The sequence below is a fragment of the Tiliqua scincoides genome, chromosome 1 (genome assembly GCF_035046505.1).
Source record: "Tiliqua scincoides isolate rTilSci1 chromosome 1, rTilSci1.hap2, whole genome shotgun sequence".
In the NCBI taxonomy this organism is placed as follows: Eukaryota; Metazoa; Chordata; class Lepidosauria; order Squamata; family Scincidae; genus Tiliqua; species Tiliqua scincoides.
In genome coordinates this window covers 70104983-70125062 of record NC_089821.1, presented here as the reverse complement: position 1 = coordinate 70125062, position 20080 = coordinate 70104983, and the positions used below count along the sequence as shown (strand labels likewise).

The following is a 20080-nucleotide window of genomic DNA, read 5'->3' as shown; positions in this document are numbered from 1 at the left end:
ATGTACATGGGTGGCAGACTTCACATTTGCAACTTTAAACCAAAATTATTCACTGTCTGGTATGTCTTCCCTTGAGATATCCTTCCTCATGCTTTGCTTTAGTTCTCCTTTCCCTGGGAAAAACTGCTGTATGCAGCCTAAAATAGATTTCCCCAAAGCCCTGTAGTGCTGGCTGGTCATAGTTCCTTCTGAGGAGCCTGGACTTCCACATCCAAGTGTGTATGTGCCCGCCCGCCCATGTACATGGATGTTTATGCAAAATTAGCAAGATGTCCATCTTTATGACATGTGATGTGTATATTGGGAAGGTTTGTATGTTGTCTGGACACTTAGGAGTGCAGTGCGTCTTGCCCACGCTTCTCAGTGCAGGCCAAACTGCCCAGTCTCTGAGGTCATAGGCAGCTTTTACTTTATACTACAACACTATCCTCAATGGCAGTGCTTTTCTTTTTCGTCATATGAATGAATGATGATCACTAGTTCCTAAAAGAGAAGGTAAAAGGGTATCCACTGGGGCAGTATTGAGAGAGGGGCTTAGCCTGTTCCCTCCCAACAGTGACCCAAGTCACTAAGAATCTAGCTTACTTCTAGCATAACCCCATCCTGGCTCTCTTTTTTGGTCATGGTAATGTAGAATGGAATGCTACTGGGTTTTCATGTATCCTATATAAAGCTTGATCTTCTGTGTGTCATTTTTTTAAAGGGAACCCTGGATGTAGGGCTCATAGATTCTGTCTGTGCTTCTGACAATCCTGACAGGTAGGACTTGGCAGTGTACATTTGTTTATTTTCTTTGCTTTTTAAAATTTGTCATTTTCAAATTACTTTCAGTACAAATTATTTTCTTGTATAACAGGGAAAAAAATACATTAAGGGCCCAATCCTATTCAAATTTCTAGTACCAGTGCAGTCTCATTGCAGCCCCAAAGTATGGAGGGGGAGGAAGCTCTGTGACTGACCCCCCCCACACAAGATGCAGTACACATCCCATTGGCACAGCTGCATCAGCTCTTGAAAGTTAGATAGGATTGGACCCTAAAGCCATTAAGTGCATATTTGGGTAAATATAAATGCAACAGATAAGGAGCTACTTAAAATACTATCAGTCCATTTAAATATCTCCCAAATGGCACACCAAATAGCTTGGTTTATTTTTAGTAACTTTTCTTTGGCACCAGAAGTTCCTTGCAGCAACTGCTTGTCTCCTAGTAAGTGCTCGTCACCATGTGTTGGAATAGTAGATCTCCGACTATTCCTGCTTCGGGAAGGTGCTTGCAACAATCTATAGCATTTGAGTCGTTAGCTGGTGTAGTGATGTGATCTGCTGAGACACTGCTGCATGGGAACATTGTGATACAGTGTACTGCTTCATGCATGTACTATAATCTGCACACTGGTATGCAGAAGTGTGGCAGTCCTTACACTCCCCCCCCCCGTCTCCCCATGACTCCTGCCTGACCTTTCTAGAATGGTAGGTTTTCTGGAAGCAGCAAGTGTCAAATCATTCCACATGTAAGCTGCACATGAATAAGAAGTGTATTGGCATAACCTTTCAAAAATAAAGCAAAGGGCATCTGTTTCATTGTCTGATTTAACTTTGAAAATATTTTTTCTTTCCTTAGTCCAGGTCTAGGCCAAGAGTATCAGCTCAGTGTTAGATTTTTGAAAAAAATATATTCTAAATCAAGTAAGATGATTTTAAGCCTAGAGCCATATTCTCCCAAGCAAACAGTTAAGCTAGACCAGTGGTTCTCAAACTTTTTAGCACGGGGACATAATTTTTAGAATGACAGTCTGTTGGGACTCACCAGAAGTGATGTTATGTCTGGAGGTGACATCATCAAGCCGAGTCCTTCTGAACACCATGTTCCCTACTGCCCAACACCTAGAAGTGGGACAAGGGAGGAACTCTTTCCCTTGGGACAAAACATTGCCTGCTTTGGATGGAGGGGCACAGCAGAATTCCCACGTTGATAAGGTGTTATTCCACAGTCAGTAGAGGTGTCTGGTTTAAAGGGGGATTGAAAGTGTAGCATGAGGGAGGGAAATAAGTGAAGGTTTGCTAATTCCTGTTAAAGGTTTCTGATCGTTGTTAGATAATGCCTGAGTGACCACCCTCCATTGTATTCTAGACTGCAGACCCCTTTGAGTCAGCGAGCTGTCTTCTCTTTCCCTTTGCAATAGGAATGTATAGGTTTAGGAACTTGTTTGTCGAAAAGCACATATCAATATCCTAAATATTTTTGCAGGCCAAACTCCTTTGTGATTATTACAGCAAATCGGGTCATTCACTGCAACAGCGATATCCCTGAGGAGATGCACCACTGGATCTCTCTCCTGCAAAAACCCAAAGGCGAATCCAGGGTTGACGGGCAGGAGTTTCTTGTGAGAGGTAAAGCAGCAAGATCCACACATGACCCAAAGATATGTTTGGGGCCCTGGGCAGAAAATCTAAATAGTGCCCTTCCTCCTCTAAGGTGACCAAAAAATAACAAAAAATTAAATAATGGATTGTTTTGCTGTCCTTTGGTGCTCCCAGGCCTGCTCTCTGAGGCAGCCTTCCCTCACACTGGCAAGGTGGCTTCTGGAAAGACGACATTACCAGATGCTGTTGTTGCAGAACACAGTACTTCTATGGCATCCCTGGCGGGTGGACTGTGAAGCTGCCATAGCAGATGTAGTCCAATGACTAAAGGCCAAACTAGATGTGATGAGGCAGCCACTCACTCACCTGTCTGTCCCATTAAGTGTGTGGAGGTGCAGGCAGAAAGGGAGTGAAACTCACCTCCCCCCTGTCTTATCTTAACTGTACTCCATTCCTTTAAGTGGCTTACTTAAAGGTTGCTGAAGTGAGCTGGGCTGAGAGTGGGTTTCATGCCCCTCCCTCACCTTATCCTTTTCATGTAGAGAAAGGACCTTCCCCTTCTTCTTGCTATATGTGGATGGGGAAAACTGATTGCTCAAGCACAGTGTGAACTGGGAAGTCCCCAATTCAAATCTCCTCTTGGCCAGGAACTCACTGGGTGGCCTTTGACAAGCCATTGTCCTCTCACCCCCTAGCACTCCACCCTCTCTCTCACCCCTCATCTGCAATGTGGGTGCAGCAACACCCATGATTACAGGAGGCAGTGAAAATAGGCACTGGGGTAATACAGGGAGGCCTGTATCCATGGATGCTGTATTCGTGGTTTCACGTATCCGCAAATCTGCAGATGTGAGTCCCTGCATGCACCCTCCGGAGGTTCTTCTGAGCCCCACAGAGGCTGCACACGTCTGCCTGCGTCCTCTCCAGGCTTCAGAATGGCTGTTTAGGCCAAAAAAAAAACTTCTTTTTTTTGTAATACTGGAAGTGACATTTTAATGCCTATAAAAGACATTATGAGGACCAGGGAAGCCTGAAGCCTGCAGAGACCACAGGCGGAGGCATGCTTCTTCTTCAGGGCTCAGAAAAGCCTCCAGAGGGCGTTCCTGGTATCTGCAGTTTCAGGTGTCCGGGGGTGGGGGGTTGGTTCTGGAACAGGAGCCCTGCAGATATGGGGGCACGCTTGTATATGTGAAGTGCTTTGAACAATTTGAAACATACTACTGTATATAATTTGTGCATATTGTTATTAATGGTGAGTGCTCAGACCGAAGTAAGTCGGGAGTACTGTGATTCCTCTCAAAGGAGCAAGTCTTTGTAAGCATCAACCATTTACAGGAGCAACCAGGGGAGTCAGGAGCGTGCTGACAAATGTCTCTGATCTCTTCACAGGGCATAGAGGGTGAGGTTTACTGGTGTGTTCCTGCTGCCAGTGATCATATAGTCTCTCTCCAAAGAGAGGGAAAATCTGAATACAACTTTTCTATTTAATCCATTGAACTCTGTTGTCTTTCTTCCCTGTCAGGTTGGCTTCATAAGGAGGTCCAGAGCAGCAGTAAGACTTCTTCTCTGAAGGTGAAGAAACGCTGGTTTGTACTGACCAGCACTGCCCTTGATTACTACAAATCGTCGGAACGAGCTGCCACTAAACTTGGAACGCTGGTGCTCAACAGCCTTTGCTCAGTGGTGCAGCCTGATGAGAGAGTTTTCAAAGAAACGGGTAAGAAATATGGAGGAGTGTCTATGTTACTGACTCCTTCTCTGGTGTCTGGGGAAGGCCAAGCTTTGTGCATTCTTTTTCATTTTGGGCATAGCTGAAAATGTGCAGAATATCCTTTTGAATGTTGATAATATGAGGTGGTCATAAAAAACTATGGAGAAGGCTGTGCTTTGCAGGCAGAAGGACTTGAATTCAGTCCCCAGAATTTCCAGTTACAAGGCGCTTGGGTTCTGGGGCTTGGAAGGCCTTTGGGAGGATTTGCTGGTCACAGCAGACTGTACAGGGCCGCGTGGACCAGTGATTTGTCTTTATATAAGGCAGGGTTATCTATGTTACTGTGGCCCATGAAAAGTAATATAGACATTTATGTGGTCTCCCCAAATTACAGCTACTCATAACCCACATTTTGAAACCCCTGGAGTAAGGCATAATGGGTCCAACCAGTTTAGCGTTGCCTAGACTTACTGGCAGTGGCTTTCTAGGGTTTCAGGCAAGGGTCTTCCCCCACCCTGCCTGGAGATTCCAGGAATTGAACCTAGTTTGCTTTGAAACCTCTTCCAAGCAGTTTGTGATTCCCTGGGTTCCAACCCGCACTTTGAGAACCCCTGGAATAAAGCATATAGGCTCATTTGATTCAGTTCACCATTGATTAATGGATTAGTGAGCGGAAGGGATGCACATTAATGGGGAAAGTCTGTTAAATCCCCTCTCTCCTATTAGTCCATGAAACCCCCACCTTAGAAGGTGCTGCAGCTCTATTCTACTCTCCACTAGAGTGCTCTAGAACCAACTTCTTCACTTCCTGTTTTGTTTGCTGTTGGCAGGCTACTGGAACATTACTGTACATGGTCGAAAGCACTCATACCGCCTCTACACCAAGCTGTTGAATGAAGCCATGCGCTGGGCCTCTGCCATCCAAGGAGTCATTGATAGCAAGGTTCCCATTGAAACACCCACGCAGCAACTTATTCGTGACATTAGGGTAAGTGTCTTTGAGTCATAATACCAAATAAGTATGAGCTGTGGCCACAGTCTAAACAGAGCAAAAGAAAGGGTTTGGGACCATAGAACAAAAGTCACATGTTGAATCTTCTTTTGCGAATGAGCCACAGAGTCCAGAATATTCTCCTGCAAGAACACCACAAACCCAGTCTTTGTGGTGTGCAAATCTTGCTTTATACAAAGCTCAGTACTCTTGCTTGACTCCTGCCCTGAGAAGTAATGAGATACTTCTGGGGGGAAAAATACTAGGATACATTTGCAGACATAGGACATCCCTATGCTCTCTTACCACACAATCTTTTAGGATTTGCCCATTTGTAAATATCCCAATATATTAAATTCTCTTCCACCATGTGCATCTTCTGAGGGATTCCTCATGGGTTGTACACAGAATGCATCAGTTTGTGAATGCATTCACAGAAAGTCTGACTTGAATTCTAGGTGGGAGATCCGTCTGGCTGACTTGCTGATTTAAGGAAAGGTCAGATAAGGACTGTTTTACTGAGAAACTGAAATTCTCCTTGGCATTTTTCCTTTCCATCCACCCTCTTTTAGGCATGTGATCTCTTCATATACACACACTAGAATACACATTGAACATGTTTGCAGCCCAGTCTTATGCTTCTTCCCTCCCCCATTGATGCAGCTGTACCAAAATGGCTTGCACTGCATCTTACAAGAGGGGGCAATCCCAGATGTCTCCTCTGGGTAAGGGCATATTCGTTCCCTTATCCAGTGGTAAGTCTCTGAGGTGCAGAGGGGTCTACCTGGACCTGCAACAGCAAAATTGCTAGCTCAGGTTCACATGGACCTACGCTATGGAAATGGGTCCGGGAAGGGGTTTGGGATTTGGCAACCACCACTGCCACTGAAACCACCCTGGTCCCAGACCCGATCTGCCCTCCTCCTCACCCCACCTCGCCCACTGATGTACCTGGGTCAGCAAGTAAGTCATCACCCGAGCCATCACCGCATGCAGGGCTGCTGCAGCCTCCCCATTGGCGCTCTAATTTTGTGCAACGCTGGAGACCCTTTTGCAACAAGGCACTCTGCTGGTGGAATGGTAGATCTGCCAGTGGATTGGCCCCTGAGGATTGGGCTGTTAGATTTTTCACTATAGACCTGCAATTACCTTCTGCTCTGACAGAATCTCACAGTCGGTAGAATGTTGTTAAGACGCATTCATATGTACAAGATGGTCCAAAGATTGCATACTTTTGTGGAAGGTCCATCGCTCAGTGGCAGAGCATATACTTTGCATTCAGAGGGTCCCAGATTCAATCCCTGGCATCTCCAGTGAGGAAAGTATCATTGGTGTCAAGCTAGAGAAGATCTCGGAGACCTTGGAGAGCTGCTGTCAGTTACAGAAAACAGTGGTGGGCTTGGTAGTCCACTGGTCTGATTCCACAGAGAGCAACTTCTTATGTTCACACCATAAGAATCTCACTCTTCAACTATCAAACATTGTTGAAGCTTACTGCTCCCTGCTGGTCCACAAGTGTCACTGGTTTTGTAGTTGCACCATCATAGCAACCTGTTCTTAGCCAACTGTGCTTACCTCTGTTGAGGAAGCAAAGCTTCCAGGTCTTGCAGAACTTCAAACATCAGTTTGTTCAAACTTAAAAGAGTTTGTTAAGTATAAAAGGGGGGGTGACAGAGGGGATCTAGGTAAAGACAGCATAACAGAAAAATGATTAGTTACAATTCAAACTAGCAAAAACATGACAAAATTCTAATCAGCACCTTTCATATTTGCATCTTGTGATACTAGAGCAGCGAAGTTGTAAAAGCACACAGTGTGAATAGGAAAGAACCCCCAAGTTTGAAAGGAATGTCAATCAGGGGTGGATAGATGGGCGGTGCCACCCCTCAAAAGGTGGTTTTGCTGCTGCTGAGATCTACCCCCTCCTGTCCTTGAACTGCCCCCAGCCTGAACCCACAATCTGCCCTGATCTGACCCACCAACCTATCAGCAACAGCAGAGATTCTGCAGGCTGGTGTCATCCATGCATAGTCTCCAAGGCTTTGTGCTGGTGGCAGTGGCCTGCAGAATAGTGGAGCAACTGGTATGCCAGCAGCCCAGGCCTTATGTTAATGGATTGCAAGATTTGTCAGCCTAAGACCCAGATAGGATTGGACCATGTCTTCTGTAAATGGAGAGCTTCTGTTTGGGAGTAGCAGTGATATATGTGGAGGGAAAAAGAAAAGGCTGAAGAAACATCTTTCTCTTTTTCTTCAGGAAAACAGCCTGAACCCTGAAGCAGTGGAACAGACCTACCGGAGGAACCCTATCTTAAGATACACCCAGCATCCCTTGCACTCCCCGCTACTACCACTGCCCTATGGGGATGTTGGGGTCAATTGTAAGTGACTGCGACCTTAAAGTTTGGGAATAGGTACCATCAAAGAGGTTAGAGAAAACAGTCTGGGGAAGGGGAGAACACATGCAGCTCTTGTTCAAGCATTCTCCTTGGGAGGAAGCCATACAGGTTCAATCTGAGTGTCATTAGGCTAACCCCAGCTGGACTCTTGTATGTATTTGTAGTTTATAAGAAAATAAAAGCATTGAAAACACCCAACATGCATTATATCACATATGGGAAGTGCCTTACTGCCTAATCCTGGGCAGGTCTGCTCAGAACTAAGTCCCATTGTGTTCATTGAGGCCTACACCCAGGAAACTGCATAGGATTGTAGTCTGAATTAAACTCAGAGGAAATTACATTCATAGGGATTCCGCTTCCTATGCTAGTCATTATAAAATTCAACCTTTTTTAAAAGCATACCAATGTTCTTCCAGCTTCAGATTGTCCTTGTCTGTCTTCACAGCAGTTTAGAATGAGTTGTCTTTACAGAAATAAAGGGAAGACAATACTGGAGAATCTCTTCCTGTGCTCAGTGTTCCCAACTGAGAATTTTATTTCCTTTCTGCACTGTTCTGGAAAAGAATGTGCTGACACTAGTCTCTTATGTAACCAGGGCTATTAAGCTTTATACTGACCTGCCGAGAGGGACAATCATGTGACTTCCTAAGACTCTTGTCTTCCTAAGTAATGTACACACTCTTAAGTCTTGGAAACTTGTAAAACTGACAAATCTTTCAAAACTTTTTCTAATAGGTGCTCTAATTTTCTCATTTATCAGGAACTTCCTCTGAAACATTTGTTCACAAAACTGGATGACAGGACAATAAAAGGGTTGAGGGTATTAAGGGAGATGTCAGTGCAAAATGCTACAGTGAAGGTTGACCCCAAAAAACCCTCCAGCTCTAAATACTCTGGGTTGGTGACTGAGCCACACTGTGCTCCTGGAGCTACCACAGATAGCTTTCAAATGCCCTAAAAATAACACTGTGTATGGTTAGTTTGGATAGAAGTAGGAGAAGACTGCACTTGGTTGGTGGAGTGCTTGAAGAGTTTCACTAGCAGATACGTGCAGAAATTACACATGAGGAAAGGGGTAGAATTGACCTCGCATCATGAGCCACACCTTGTGTGTTGAGTTGTATCAAACTATGTATAGTTCCCACATAGTTTTCAGCCTTTGAAATTAATTGTCAGGCAAGTTTCCTTTGGGTTATAGATGCTGGGCTAAAATACTTGAAAGATGACTAAGACATATTCAAGTGTAGAAACCCTTTGCTTTTGGGGCTCTACCATGACACATTGGGTGCTGCACTTCCAAGGCACATGAGTAACATCTGCAATCAGGTATCCCTATGGAACACTCAGGAAACTTTCTGCTACTAGGCATTCCTGTGTGGCCTCTTTTCCCAGATGTACCCCTATAAGGATCAAGATGATTCTCCCCTCAAATTTGGGTGCAACAGTAAACCTGTGAGTTGCTGAGGCCTGAAGACCAATGGATCTGGTTCTTATTCTGCCCTGTTTTCTTCTTGGAGAGCTGGCCTACAGTCCTGCCAATCAAGAGCATGAACAGCTGCTGATATCCTCTCTCTGTCTTGTTTTTGTATCTTCTCTCCTCTTACAGTGCAGCAAGAGAAAGGCTACAGCAGTCTCCAGGATGAAGCCATGAAGATCTTTAACTCTCTTCAAGAGCTTGAAACTGTGTCTGACCCCATCCCCATTATCCAGGGCATTCTGCAGACCTGCCATGACCTCAGGGCACTCCGTGATGAGGTATATTGCCAGCTGATCAAGCAGACAAACCATGTGCCCCAGCCCAACAACCCTGGCAACCTTCATCACTGGCAACTGATGACCTGCATGAGCTGCACCTTCCTTCCCAGCAGGGGAATCCTTCGTTACCTGAAGTTCCACCTCAGAAGGTAAGAGGTGGAACATTCCTTATCAGGAATGCCATTACAAACATTACCCAATCCTATCCCCTGCCACTTGCACCAATGCAGCCATGCCATGGAAGCATGCACTGCATCCTATGGTAGAGAAGGCAATCAGAAGTTATCCTCGAACTAAGCCCCCTGTTGTCCTATGGGTCTACTCAGATCTGCACCAGCTCTTTGGCTAGAACAAGTCTGAGTGGATCCAAGGGGGCATGGCAAGGATAGTCTGGAAACATAGGATATTGGTGGCACCTTTACCACTGATAACTGCCCCCAACATGCCTCCCAGTGGCCCTGATCCCTGCCCTAATCTTCCCCCAATCTGCCCCATTACTTCCCCTCTCTGGCCACCACCCACCTCTCTACACCAACTGCCACACGGCCAGTACCGTTTGCGGCAGTGTCCTGGTGGCCCACATTTTACATTTTGCAATGCTGCAAGCCATGCTGCGCTGCCAGAACATGAGTTCCAACATTGCAGATGGAGGATAGGATGGGGCAGTTTGTGAGGTGACTCTGCAACTCCAGATCACTTATGAACAAATAAATCACCAGTCACTATGCAGAAACCTCTCCTGGTTTGCCAGCCCTGCACTGTGAAAACTCCGCTACTTCTTGCAGCTTTCAATATACTGTCACTTCTGTTGTTTTCTAGCAAGCAGTAGCTCCTGGAGTTCCTGATGGAACCAGGTGTCATTGTTAGCCCTGGTGCCAGAGAATTGTGCATATTTCCTGATAACGAGGGGAATAACTTCATCTCTTCTCCAAACAGAGTAAAAGACCTCTTCCCAGGCACAGAAATAGATCGGTATGCTCAGTTCATCAGCGATTCACTGAAGAGAACCAAGAGCAGGGAGTTTGTCCCCTCCCAGGAGGAGATACAGGCCCTCATCACCCGGGAGGAAATGACCACCACAGTCTACTGCCATGGAGGGGGCTCCTGTCAAATCACCATCAATTCCCATACCAGTGCAGGAGAGGTATGAAACTATTGGCACCTGCAGGGTGAGGTTGCCCAGAACAACTGGAGAGGTGGGGAGGGCTTGCAGAGTGATCGTAACCACATTTCGCCCCTTTCAGTCTTCCTTCATTCCTTTTCCCTTCACCAACACATCCAAGAATGGGAAAGGGATACATGTAACTTACTTTTAATGGTGGACATACCATTATGTGGTGGAGGAGATAGTACTCTCACTCTTCTCCTCCAGAGCCTATGTTCCAGGAGTCTAGTCTCAACTGCAGGTGTCTTGTGCAGCCTATTTGCAACCAGTCTGCTTGACTCAGTACAGCTGAGTCCATTCTGAACAGTGGTTGAGCTCCATGCTGTTTCTTCTCCTTGCAGGTGGTAGAGAAACTGATTCGAGGGCTGGCCATGGAAGACAGTCGGAACATGTTTGCCCTTTTTGAACGCAATAAGCACATGGATAAGGCTATTGAGAGTCGCATAATTGTAGCTGATGTCTTGGCCAAGTTTGAGAGGCAGGTATCTTCACGGGAATAAACCTCAAACTTAGCCCTGTGGTTCTGACACTTCCTTACAGAAGAAGGCCTGGAAGTGCACTGCAAACTATGTTCCGTGCAGGCATGGCCTTAGTGTTCAACATGGCATAATTCTGTTGAACCAGTATTCTTCAGCCAGGCATCTTCTCAGCTCTCATTTTCTAGGACTCTTGTTAAGAAGCCAAACTCACATTCTACTGTGTATTTTGTATTGTTTTCTCAGCTTGAGCCCCACACAGACAGTCAGTACCTCTGTGAAAGCCTGTTCCAGTCATGAATTTGTCCTGAAAAATGACAAGTTACACATCTTGTAATGTGTAAGATAGGGGTATCTTGTAGTAGTCAGTTCCTGTCTCAGGGTCTCCCAGAGCAGGGCTATGCCTATGTCCACCATATGGATACCACCAGAAATAGTGAAACCTCTAGGGTTCTGTGAGATTATAGGACACTGCCTTATCCCAAGGTCAGACCATGGGTCCATTCAGGCTCAGTATGGGCCACACCAACTTTGTAGTGACTCTTCTGGGTCTTTTCCAGCTCTGTCTGGAGATGACAGAAATTAAGCCTGGGGCTGGGGGGAGTGGGGCAACTTCTGCATAGGAAGGAGATATCCTTCTGCTGAGCCACTAAGGTCACTCACTACCTGGCATAGAATCCTCCATGTGGTGAGTTTGCTGATGAAGGCATTTTTACCCTACATCAGCTTACAATAAAATAGTTAAAATTCAATGGAGCATAAAAATACTAATGGGCAATAAAACTTCTGATTTAAAGCCACAATAAGTTAGTGAGTCGCCTAAGAGTTTTCTCTCCTGTTGAATATCATAGTCGTATCATGAGGCAAGTCCTCCAAAGCAGCCACAGAGGTGCTGTTTTCATGGGCATCACTATGGCAGAGGCAGCCTGTGGTGTTGATCCACCACCCAAATGATTACCAGATGCTTCCTCACTTTTTAGACTTGCTGGGTTCCTGGAAGAGGAGGAGGATGGTCAATGGCAGCTGTACTTCAAACTGTATTGCTTCTTGGATGTTGAAAACGTGCCCAAAGAGGGTGTAGAGTTTGCCTTTATGTTTGAACAGGTAATCCCTCTATGAGAAAGTCAGCAGGCATGTGGTGGGTGCCCAGGCTGGGCTGAGGAAACTTCACCACAGTGGCATGTTGTAAGGAGGAAATGGAGATAGACGGTTGTATGTGCATCTCTTCTAAAAAGACATCATGTAGAGGTTGCAGTACAGAGTAATGCCAAGGGGATGGCCATGCTAGTCTTTCGCTATAAAAACAGCAGATAGTCTTGTGGAATCATTAAAGACTAACAATTGTGTTGTGGCATAAGCTTCACTTATCCCATTTAGCTGCCAGATAACATTACAAACATAATCTTGGAGCCCAATTCTATCCTCATTCCTACCCCACCCCACCCCTCCACTGGTGTAGCTGCACCAAAAACAGGCGTGCTGTATCCAGCATAGAGGGGGAGAGTGGATTTGGAAGCCTTCAGAGGAAAGGAGATTTAACTCCCCTTACCCCCGCGTAAGCCTCCCAACCTGCAATGGGTCTCCTTGGACTTGCACTAGTGATTTTGCTAGTGCAAGTCCAAGGAGAGTAAGGGAGCAGGGAGGCAGCAAAAATGGAGGGTAGGATCCAGCACATGCCATTGCTGTGCCAGCACAAGAGGCTTACCAGATAGTGTTAGGAGTACAGTGACAGCAGTGGAGCACCTCCTTCCCCAGGGACTGTTGTTGTTTTACACTTTCTGGATGTCCCACCCTGACAATGTCAAAGACTGGGTTGTCCAGAAATGACAGCAGCCCAGCTTCTGGAGAGGAAGGAGGCACCGCTCCTGTTGTTGCTCTGCACCATAAGCCATGAGGTTGGAGTTCTTACCGGGCATTGACAGGGAAGCAGCAGCAGGAGCAGATAGGAATCTTCCTTCCCACTACCATTACAGTTGTGTGAATGAGGACTCCTGTGTGCTGCTGTCACCCTCTTCTGGGTAGTCTGGGCGGGGATCAGGAAGAGGGTAGCAGTGTGTGAACCTTTAGCCTGAAGTGCCCCAAAGAGCCAGCACCAGCCTTTATTGTAGAGCAGATGACTTCAAAGCTAGACTACAATCATGGCAATAAATATAAGACTGAATAACTATTGCTTCCAACATTCATAGGCTCATGAGAGTCTCATTGATGGCCATTTCCCTGCCCCAGAGGAAACACTGCAGCACTTGGCAGCACTGAGACTGCAATATCTCCATGGGGACTATTCCAAAATCTCCTGGTCTCTTGACAACATCTACCCAGTGAACAGGCTGAAGTCCAGAATCCTGCAGTCCATGAAGAGCAGTGGCCCCAGCAGTCATGCCCTGGAGAGAAGGCGGACCAGCTTTTTGGAGGGGACCCTGAAGCGCAGTTTCAAGACGGGCTCAGTGAAGAAGCAGAAGGTGGAAGAGGAGCAGATGATGGAGATGTGGGTGAAAGAGGAACTGTCAGCAGCTCGGGCCAGCATTGCAGAGAAGTGGAGCAAACTTCAAGGGCTACTCCAACAACAGGCTATGGTGGCGTATATGGCCATCATGAAGGAATGGTCAGGCTATGGCTCTACTCTCTTTGATGTTGAGGTGAGATTCATTCTCAAGCATGACTTTCTCTGAATTGAGGTCTTAGCATTTATCTCTTTTTTTCAAGGTACTCAAAGAATGCTTATCTCAATTGTCTTTGAAAGAAGTTTCTAAGGTAGTTTATTCTCCTCCTCCTGTTGCAGACTGGCGGAAGGGAATTTGGGCTCAAGCTGAGTGTTGATGACTGGGGCAAATATGATTATACTCAAACTGAGGACTTAACCAGGGACATCTGGCTCACAGCTCCTTCTCTTAACCACCATGTTTACTAGGTTTCAGTATATAACTTCTGAGATCAATCCACTGTACAGACCAAGAGTGTCAAAAATAAGACCCACGGGCTGGATGCGGTCCCCAATTTATCTGGCCCCCACTATAATTGGGCTCTTTCAGCGTGATAATTGGATTCTCATATCTTGAAAGGATTATCTAGATTTCATTTCATTGATGCTGAGTCATCCTCTATTCTGAGTGCCGTTTCCACAGGCAAATGCCATACAGCATGTTCCTATAGCTTAGGAGCATGTTAATGTGCGGAATGAGAGTCTGAAGGACACTCATTTGCTATGGGACCTGCCCTTTGTATATATGGTGCAAGACATTTTGAGGAAGATGGTCCACCTCCCTTCCACCCCCAAGCTACTGCCCAATGCTTGAGCTCATTTTTCAGTTGACTCCACTCAGCAATTCTTAGGCACAGCAACATAAGTAAGCACAATTGGTGAAGAACTCAAACAGTGTAGGAGAGCTGGGATGAGCACTAGTTGAGTGTGAGAGGAATTTAGTTGTGATCCATTGCATCTCCCTTAGAAAGTCCTATGTGATTTCATCTGTAGAACTGCTTTTTAAAGCTGGAACCCCAAGTCTGGCTAGTCTTATATTTGGAGGGTTTTTTGTTGTTGTTTTTAAACAGCAACTTTTCACTTGAACAATATTGGCTAATTACCCGGAAGTCTTACTGAATGGAAAAAAAGGACTTCACATCTCCCATCCACTCCCTTTCAGCCTTTGGCTCCAACATCCTGCTTGTGCCTTTCCCTTTCACTAATCCTTCTTGTTTGTTTTCTGCAGTGTAAGGAAGGTGGCTTTCCCAACGACCTCTGGCTCAGTGTCAGCACAGAGAATGTGTCTGTGTATAAACGGGGGGACCCCAAACCTCTGGAAACATTCCAGTATGAGCACATTGTCTTCTTTGGGGCTCCCCAGCCCAACACCTTCAAATTGACTGTGGATGAGAGAGAGATGTACTTTGAAACCCCCCAGGTACGTGTCATGGATTAGCAGGCCTGCCCAAGGGCCTTGTGAATGGCCCACACAGACCAGATTGAGAATCTTGCAGCAGGAATGGACAGTGCAAAAATTATAATGCAAGACTTTCTGCTTGGGCATTCAGTTTAAGGTTGACTGACTAGATAGCACCACTGAGCTTTTCCTTTGCAGACAAGTCTTTCTTCATGGTAGTTTGTTTTTCCACTGGAGCATGTTCATTTTCACTGTGATCTGGGTGCAAGGAGGAGGGAAGACTATGAATATGGAACTTTTTTCTTCTAGTTAGGAAGGAGATGTCATTTAACACTCAACATGTGTGTCCTGTTTAGATTCTGTTTTCTCCAAAGAACTCAGAGTAGCATCAACAAGGTTCCCAGGTGGTCTCCCACTAGCCCAGCCCAAAGCAACATTAAGGGTCCTTAAGATCATGATTTAAGGCTTGCAAGTAGTTCATGCCTGCAAGCTCCGTTTTCTTCTCCATTTGTCACAAAACAAAGGATAAGTGATGGCAAACTCCCTCGCTTCCTGTTACCCACTGTGGCTAATGCAAGAGAGCCGATGGCTCTGGCTGTGATGGGTGAATGCTGTCACTCTTGAACCTACTTTACCTTCCTTTCATTTGCCTCCGTCCTGCCGTGGTGGCTGCCAGTCACAAATATTCATATTTTTGTGTCTCAGTTTGCATACTGAATCCTCTGTAGACCTTTATTGTGCAGGGTTACATTTCTCCCCTACCCCCAAATGTATCCTTTGTCTATTACACTACCTCTTCTTTCCTTCTTGTACCATTCCATTGACAGCTAAAATATTGTGGCTTGTTATACAGTGCTGTTAATGTGTAGATCAACCAAAATCTTTATCCTCATAAATACTCCCATTTTACAGATGGAAAAGGAAGGCTGAGAAAAAATAAAACCTAGCAAAGTCATGGCTAAGAAGGTATATTAATAGAGTTATTATTAATTAGGATAAAGATAAACTAATCTGTCTAGAAGATACACAATTACTGAAGGAGAAAACGTCCTTATTTGTAGATGAAGCATGCCAGTGTTGCAGTGGGTGCTCCCTTAGAAGAGGAATCCTCTCCCTTCTGTGGGAATTCCTCTTCCAATAAGTTGCCCACTACTGTCAGTCCTTGTTTTAAATTAAATTTTTTTAAAAATTGCTGCTCAGTTCATTGGGTGAAGGCACATTCACTGAAATGATTAATTGCAGCCCTGAGGTTTAAATTAAGCCCTCCCAGCCTGGTGATTTAGGGCCCAATCCTATCAAATTTTCCAGTGCCGGTGCAGTTGTGCCAATGGGATGTGCACCGCATCCTGTGGTGGGGAGGCAGTCACAGAGGTCTCCCCAAGGTATGGGAACATTTGTTCCCTTACCCTGGGGCTGCACTGCAGCTGCACTGGGACTGGAAAATTGGATAGGACTGGGCCCTTAGTCATCATGCCTTGCTAGAAAGGATATTCCATTGGCCTTTGGACACTTTGAGAAAACAATGGTACGTGGTCGCTTAGTCTAGCTAGAGATTCTGAGTGACTCTTTCTCTTGTTTTACTAGGTGGGGGAGATAATTAAAATCATGAAAGCCTACATCAACATGATTGTAAAGAAATGCTGTAGCATCAAATCGGCCACCAGCCTGGACAGCCGTGCGAGTATCTGGACAAGGTGATGAGGCCATGAGGTTGAACTAATCCCTTGAGAATGACACATGTTGTGTCCCAGCCAGATCTGTAGCAAAAATAATCTTTTTTAAAAAAAAAAAAAGTAAAACTTCCCATTGTATTGCCTGAGAGGGGCTGGAAGGAACTGGTGCAGATATCCACAGCTGCAAGATTTGCTCCTTTTAACCAAAAACACAAACAAAGAAGACCTTGACTAGTAACTCTAGGCAGCTGGAGCCCAGTCTCCCTCTGGCCTTAATCTTTTGAGGAAGACGTTGTCACAGAAGCAAAGAGTGAACACCAGGAGCAGACGTTGCCACCTTTCTTGGAGAGATCAAGGCATGAGGACCTTTGGCACAATAAAAACTGCAGGAAAGCCAGGAGGAGAGTCACCAAGGTGGTGCTGTTATGCAACAGGCACGATTTCTGCACTGATCCACGCACGAGAGATAGGGGGCTCCCATTATTTTTTTCAACCAACTTCTGCAGTGGCAAAGACTGAATTGTCCCTTTTTGGGATGATGTTCCCTCAGGGATGAGCTGCTGCTACTACTGAACAGACTTCCACTGGGAACCTCTCTGCGGGGCCCTTGCGTTGTCAGTATTATCCTTCCCAGAGGGGTTAAAGATTAATGACTAAATGCTCATGATCACAAGGTTTTCAAAGCAACTCCTGCTAAGGGGCCAGTTCTTGTTTGCTGTGAATGGAGATTCTCACAGAGGCTTGTGACTCCTGCTGTTGGAAGCTATAAGATCACCACCAGCTGTCATGAGGCTGTTTGTGAAATGACAGGGGCTTCCCTAGTGCTGTGCTTCCAAGGTCTTTGCAGAGGAACAATGTCTCAAGGGATATCTTTGGGGAAGGTGCTCCTTATAGTATAAATCCATTCATCTGATCAGTTCTGGGGATGAGATTTGTGGTCAGATGGCAGTGTATCCAATTGCAAGGGGCCATAGCTCAGTGGTAGAAACAAATGTTTTGCATGCAAAGAGTTCCATATTCCATTACTAGCATCTTCCGTTATAAGGGGATCAGGTACTAGGTGATGTAACCACTGCCTGTAAACCTGGGATGCCGCTGTCAATTGGTGTAGACAGGGCTAGGCAAGGCAATCGCCTGACTTGGTATAAGGCAGCTTCATCTGTTCACAGTGACTTATATGCTGCTTTCCCTTCTTCCTTGGCTACTTGCAGGAGTTCAGACGGATTTATTTTCCTGCTTGCTTTCTACTTTTCCAGAGGCTGTTTCTGCCATGTTGCTATCATACTGCAGAAACATAAAGCACCATTGAGTGGTTGGTAGTAAAATAAGGGCTGCATGAATGGATTTCTACTGTAATAGAGTTTTTGCTGAAACCCTAAGTGTACATGAGTCAGAGCTCAGGATGGGAAGCAGCATGTTAACTTTCTGGTTTCTTTTAGTTGGCTTTGGGAATAAAAACTCAGAGAAATTCATTGCTTATATTCTGCACTAAAAAAAGAAAACTACTGCAGTAAGATAATCCAGATTCTTTCCCAAGAAAAGATGAATTCTGAAACCTGTGTGTATCTTATTAAAATAAGCAATTTTTGTTTTGTTTAATTTCTTTGGCTAGCCATAGCAGAGGGTCAAAAGCAAAGGAATGAGGTTCTACCCTGTAAATGCTGGACATCATGTTCAGCCTTCTGAAATTTTTCCATGCCAACCAATTCCAAATGTGTTCAGGCATCCCTTCATGGCTTTAAAGGTTAGAAACTTGAAAGCAGAGATTCTCAGGATTCTGAATTCAGTGCCCACTACCAAATTCTGTGACGACAGAATACATGCCACCATGTCTTTCTGCCATACAAATGTACAATATTTTCCTCATTCCAGGCTAATTTTCCTCATTCCAGGGGGGTTTCTTTTATGACTCCAGCTAAGGAAACCAACCTGTCCAATCCAGTCTAGTAGGTAACCTTGGTTTAATGCCCCTTGTCCCCTTCCCCAATAAAACCCAAAGAGATTTTCTGTCTGGAAATGGCCTGTAGTTGGGCTTTTCCAAGTGGGGAATCTCTGCACCCTGTGTCTTTATCCCTGAGAGGTCAAATAAAATAGGATCACACGTCTGCATAAGCTATCTGGCAACGCTATTCATTTCCTAGAGTGGAGTCACTGCCACAATCAAGTGATTAACATACCTCTCTTGCAGGAGGTACAGATCCATACCCAAAGCCCCTGTGCATGTTGCCTAGTTAGACTACACATAAACATCACACCTCACCTTTACATAGTTTTGATAGGGAATGCCTTAAGATGTTAGATTGATGGCCCAATCCTATTGAGGGTCCACAGTGGTGAAAAAGTGGTTTGCGACAGTGTGAGGCCTAGGTGCTCAGGTGGGAAGGCCAGAGCCTTCCTGATGGCGCCAGCTGTTGTCAGAAGACTTGCCAGAGCAGCTAAGTCCAGCACTGGGGTAGGAGCTTGAACTGGGCAGGGAGAAAGAAACAGGTCAGTGATGGGGGTGGATCCTGGAGAGGGCCAGGATTGGTAGTGCCGTGGCACACTGTATCCAAACCATCCTTCCCAGGCCTCATCTGCCTGCACAGATCAACATAAGCTTTTGCCAGTGATATACCTGGTACAGGTCCAAGTTGACCTGTTGCAGGTGCTGGGGCTTACCTGGGGCAAGGGAACAAATGTCTCTTACCCCAGAGATGTCTAGCACCCAAAAAGCCCCGCCAGATACAATGGAAGCCATGCTGGCATTGCCACATTGCTGTGCAGGGATTTAGATAGGATTGTGCTATGAGTGATGTTAAGAACTCTTTTGGCCCTTGCTGAGTTATAGATGTAAAACAGAAAACTAGTGAAACAGATTTCTCTGGTTTGTTTGGTCTGATACACTGACTACAACCTTCTTAATACACTTCCCCCCTTCCTGCACTACTGCTATGTCATGGCAGATGGGTTGCTGCAGGCAGCTTAAACCCAATTGGGAATGTAACTTCCATTAATTCTATTGCAGATTTCCTTCTGCTCTTTGTTTGTTTAATTTGTAACTGGCTTTACAAGATGGTTTAATAAATTATTGGATTGCATAATTGTTTTCACTTGGTGCACAGTGCAATGAAGTTTTCATGTACTAGCAGTATGTCCTTCCTAGTTGTGTCATCAGACAGTAGAAATATCTTGTTTGGCTGCAGCTGGATCAGAAAATGCCTCCAAATTTAATTCCTCTGCTTATATATGAACTTGGGGTAAAGAGGAAAAACTATGTCAATAACCTTGCATGTGAACTACCTCAATAGCTTACAGTAAAACTGGCCCATATGCTTACCACTCTTTAAAATTTGGCAGAAGAGCTTCATGGGCCATAGCTGGGTCTTCACCTGTCAGTTGGCCATCCTCTGCTAGGGGTGCTATGTCTTATTTCTCATAATTCAAAAGGGCCCCTTTCCTTTTCAGCGTGTGGCGCAACATTTCTATACCACTGGCCTACAACATAAGTCAATTTAATAGGAGCCATTAATCTTACTTATAGGGTGGATGATGTTGATTGTCTGATCCACTCTGACCTGGTTCATGCCCTTCAACAGAGACTGTGTAGACAAGTGCCCCACCTCCTCTGTAAACTCTTTCTCAATGGTAACAAACGGTTCAAGATAAAGCAGTGAGGATGCTTGTGT

The 20080-nt window shown here is 45.4% G+C and overlaps 1 protein-coding gene across 1 annotated transcript in view; it reads left to right on the top strand.

The window, feature by feature from the left end:
- LOC136644908 (unconventional myosin-X-like) overlaps positions 1-19495 on the top strand; it is an 80467-nt gene extending 60972 nt beyond the window's left edge. The window contains exons 30-41 of the mRNA XM_066621124.1: positions 704-759; positions 2250-2392; positions 3888-4082; positions 4907-5064; positions 7324-7447; positions 9075-9372; positions 10160-10367; positions 10730-10866; positions 11845-11968; positions 13051-13500; positions 14572-14763; positions 16327-19495. Coding sequence (XP_066477221.1) covers positions 704-759; positions 2250-2392; positions 3888-4082; positions 4907-5064; positions 7324-7447; positions 9075-9372; positions 10160-10367; positions 10730-10866; positions 11845-11968; positions 13051-13500; positions 14572-14763; positions 16327-16440 — 2199 coding nt within the window. The 3' untranslated portion in view covers positions 16441-19495. The remainder of the gene's footprint in view (positions 1-703; positions 760-2249; positions 2393-3887; positions 4083-4906; positions 5065-7323; positions 7448-9074; positions 9373-10159; positions 10368-10729; positions 10867-11844; positions 11969-13050; positions 13501-14571; positions 14764-16326) is intronic.
- Positions 19496-20080: the final 585 nt, after the last annotated feature.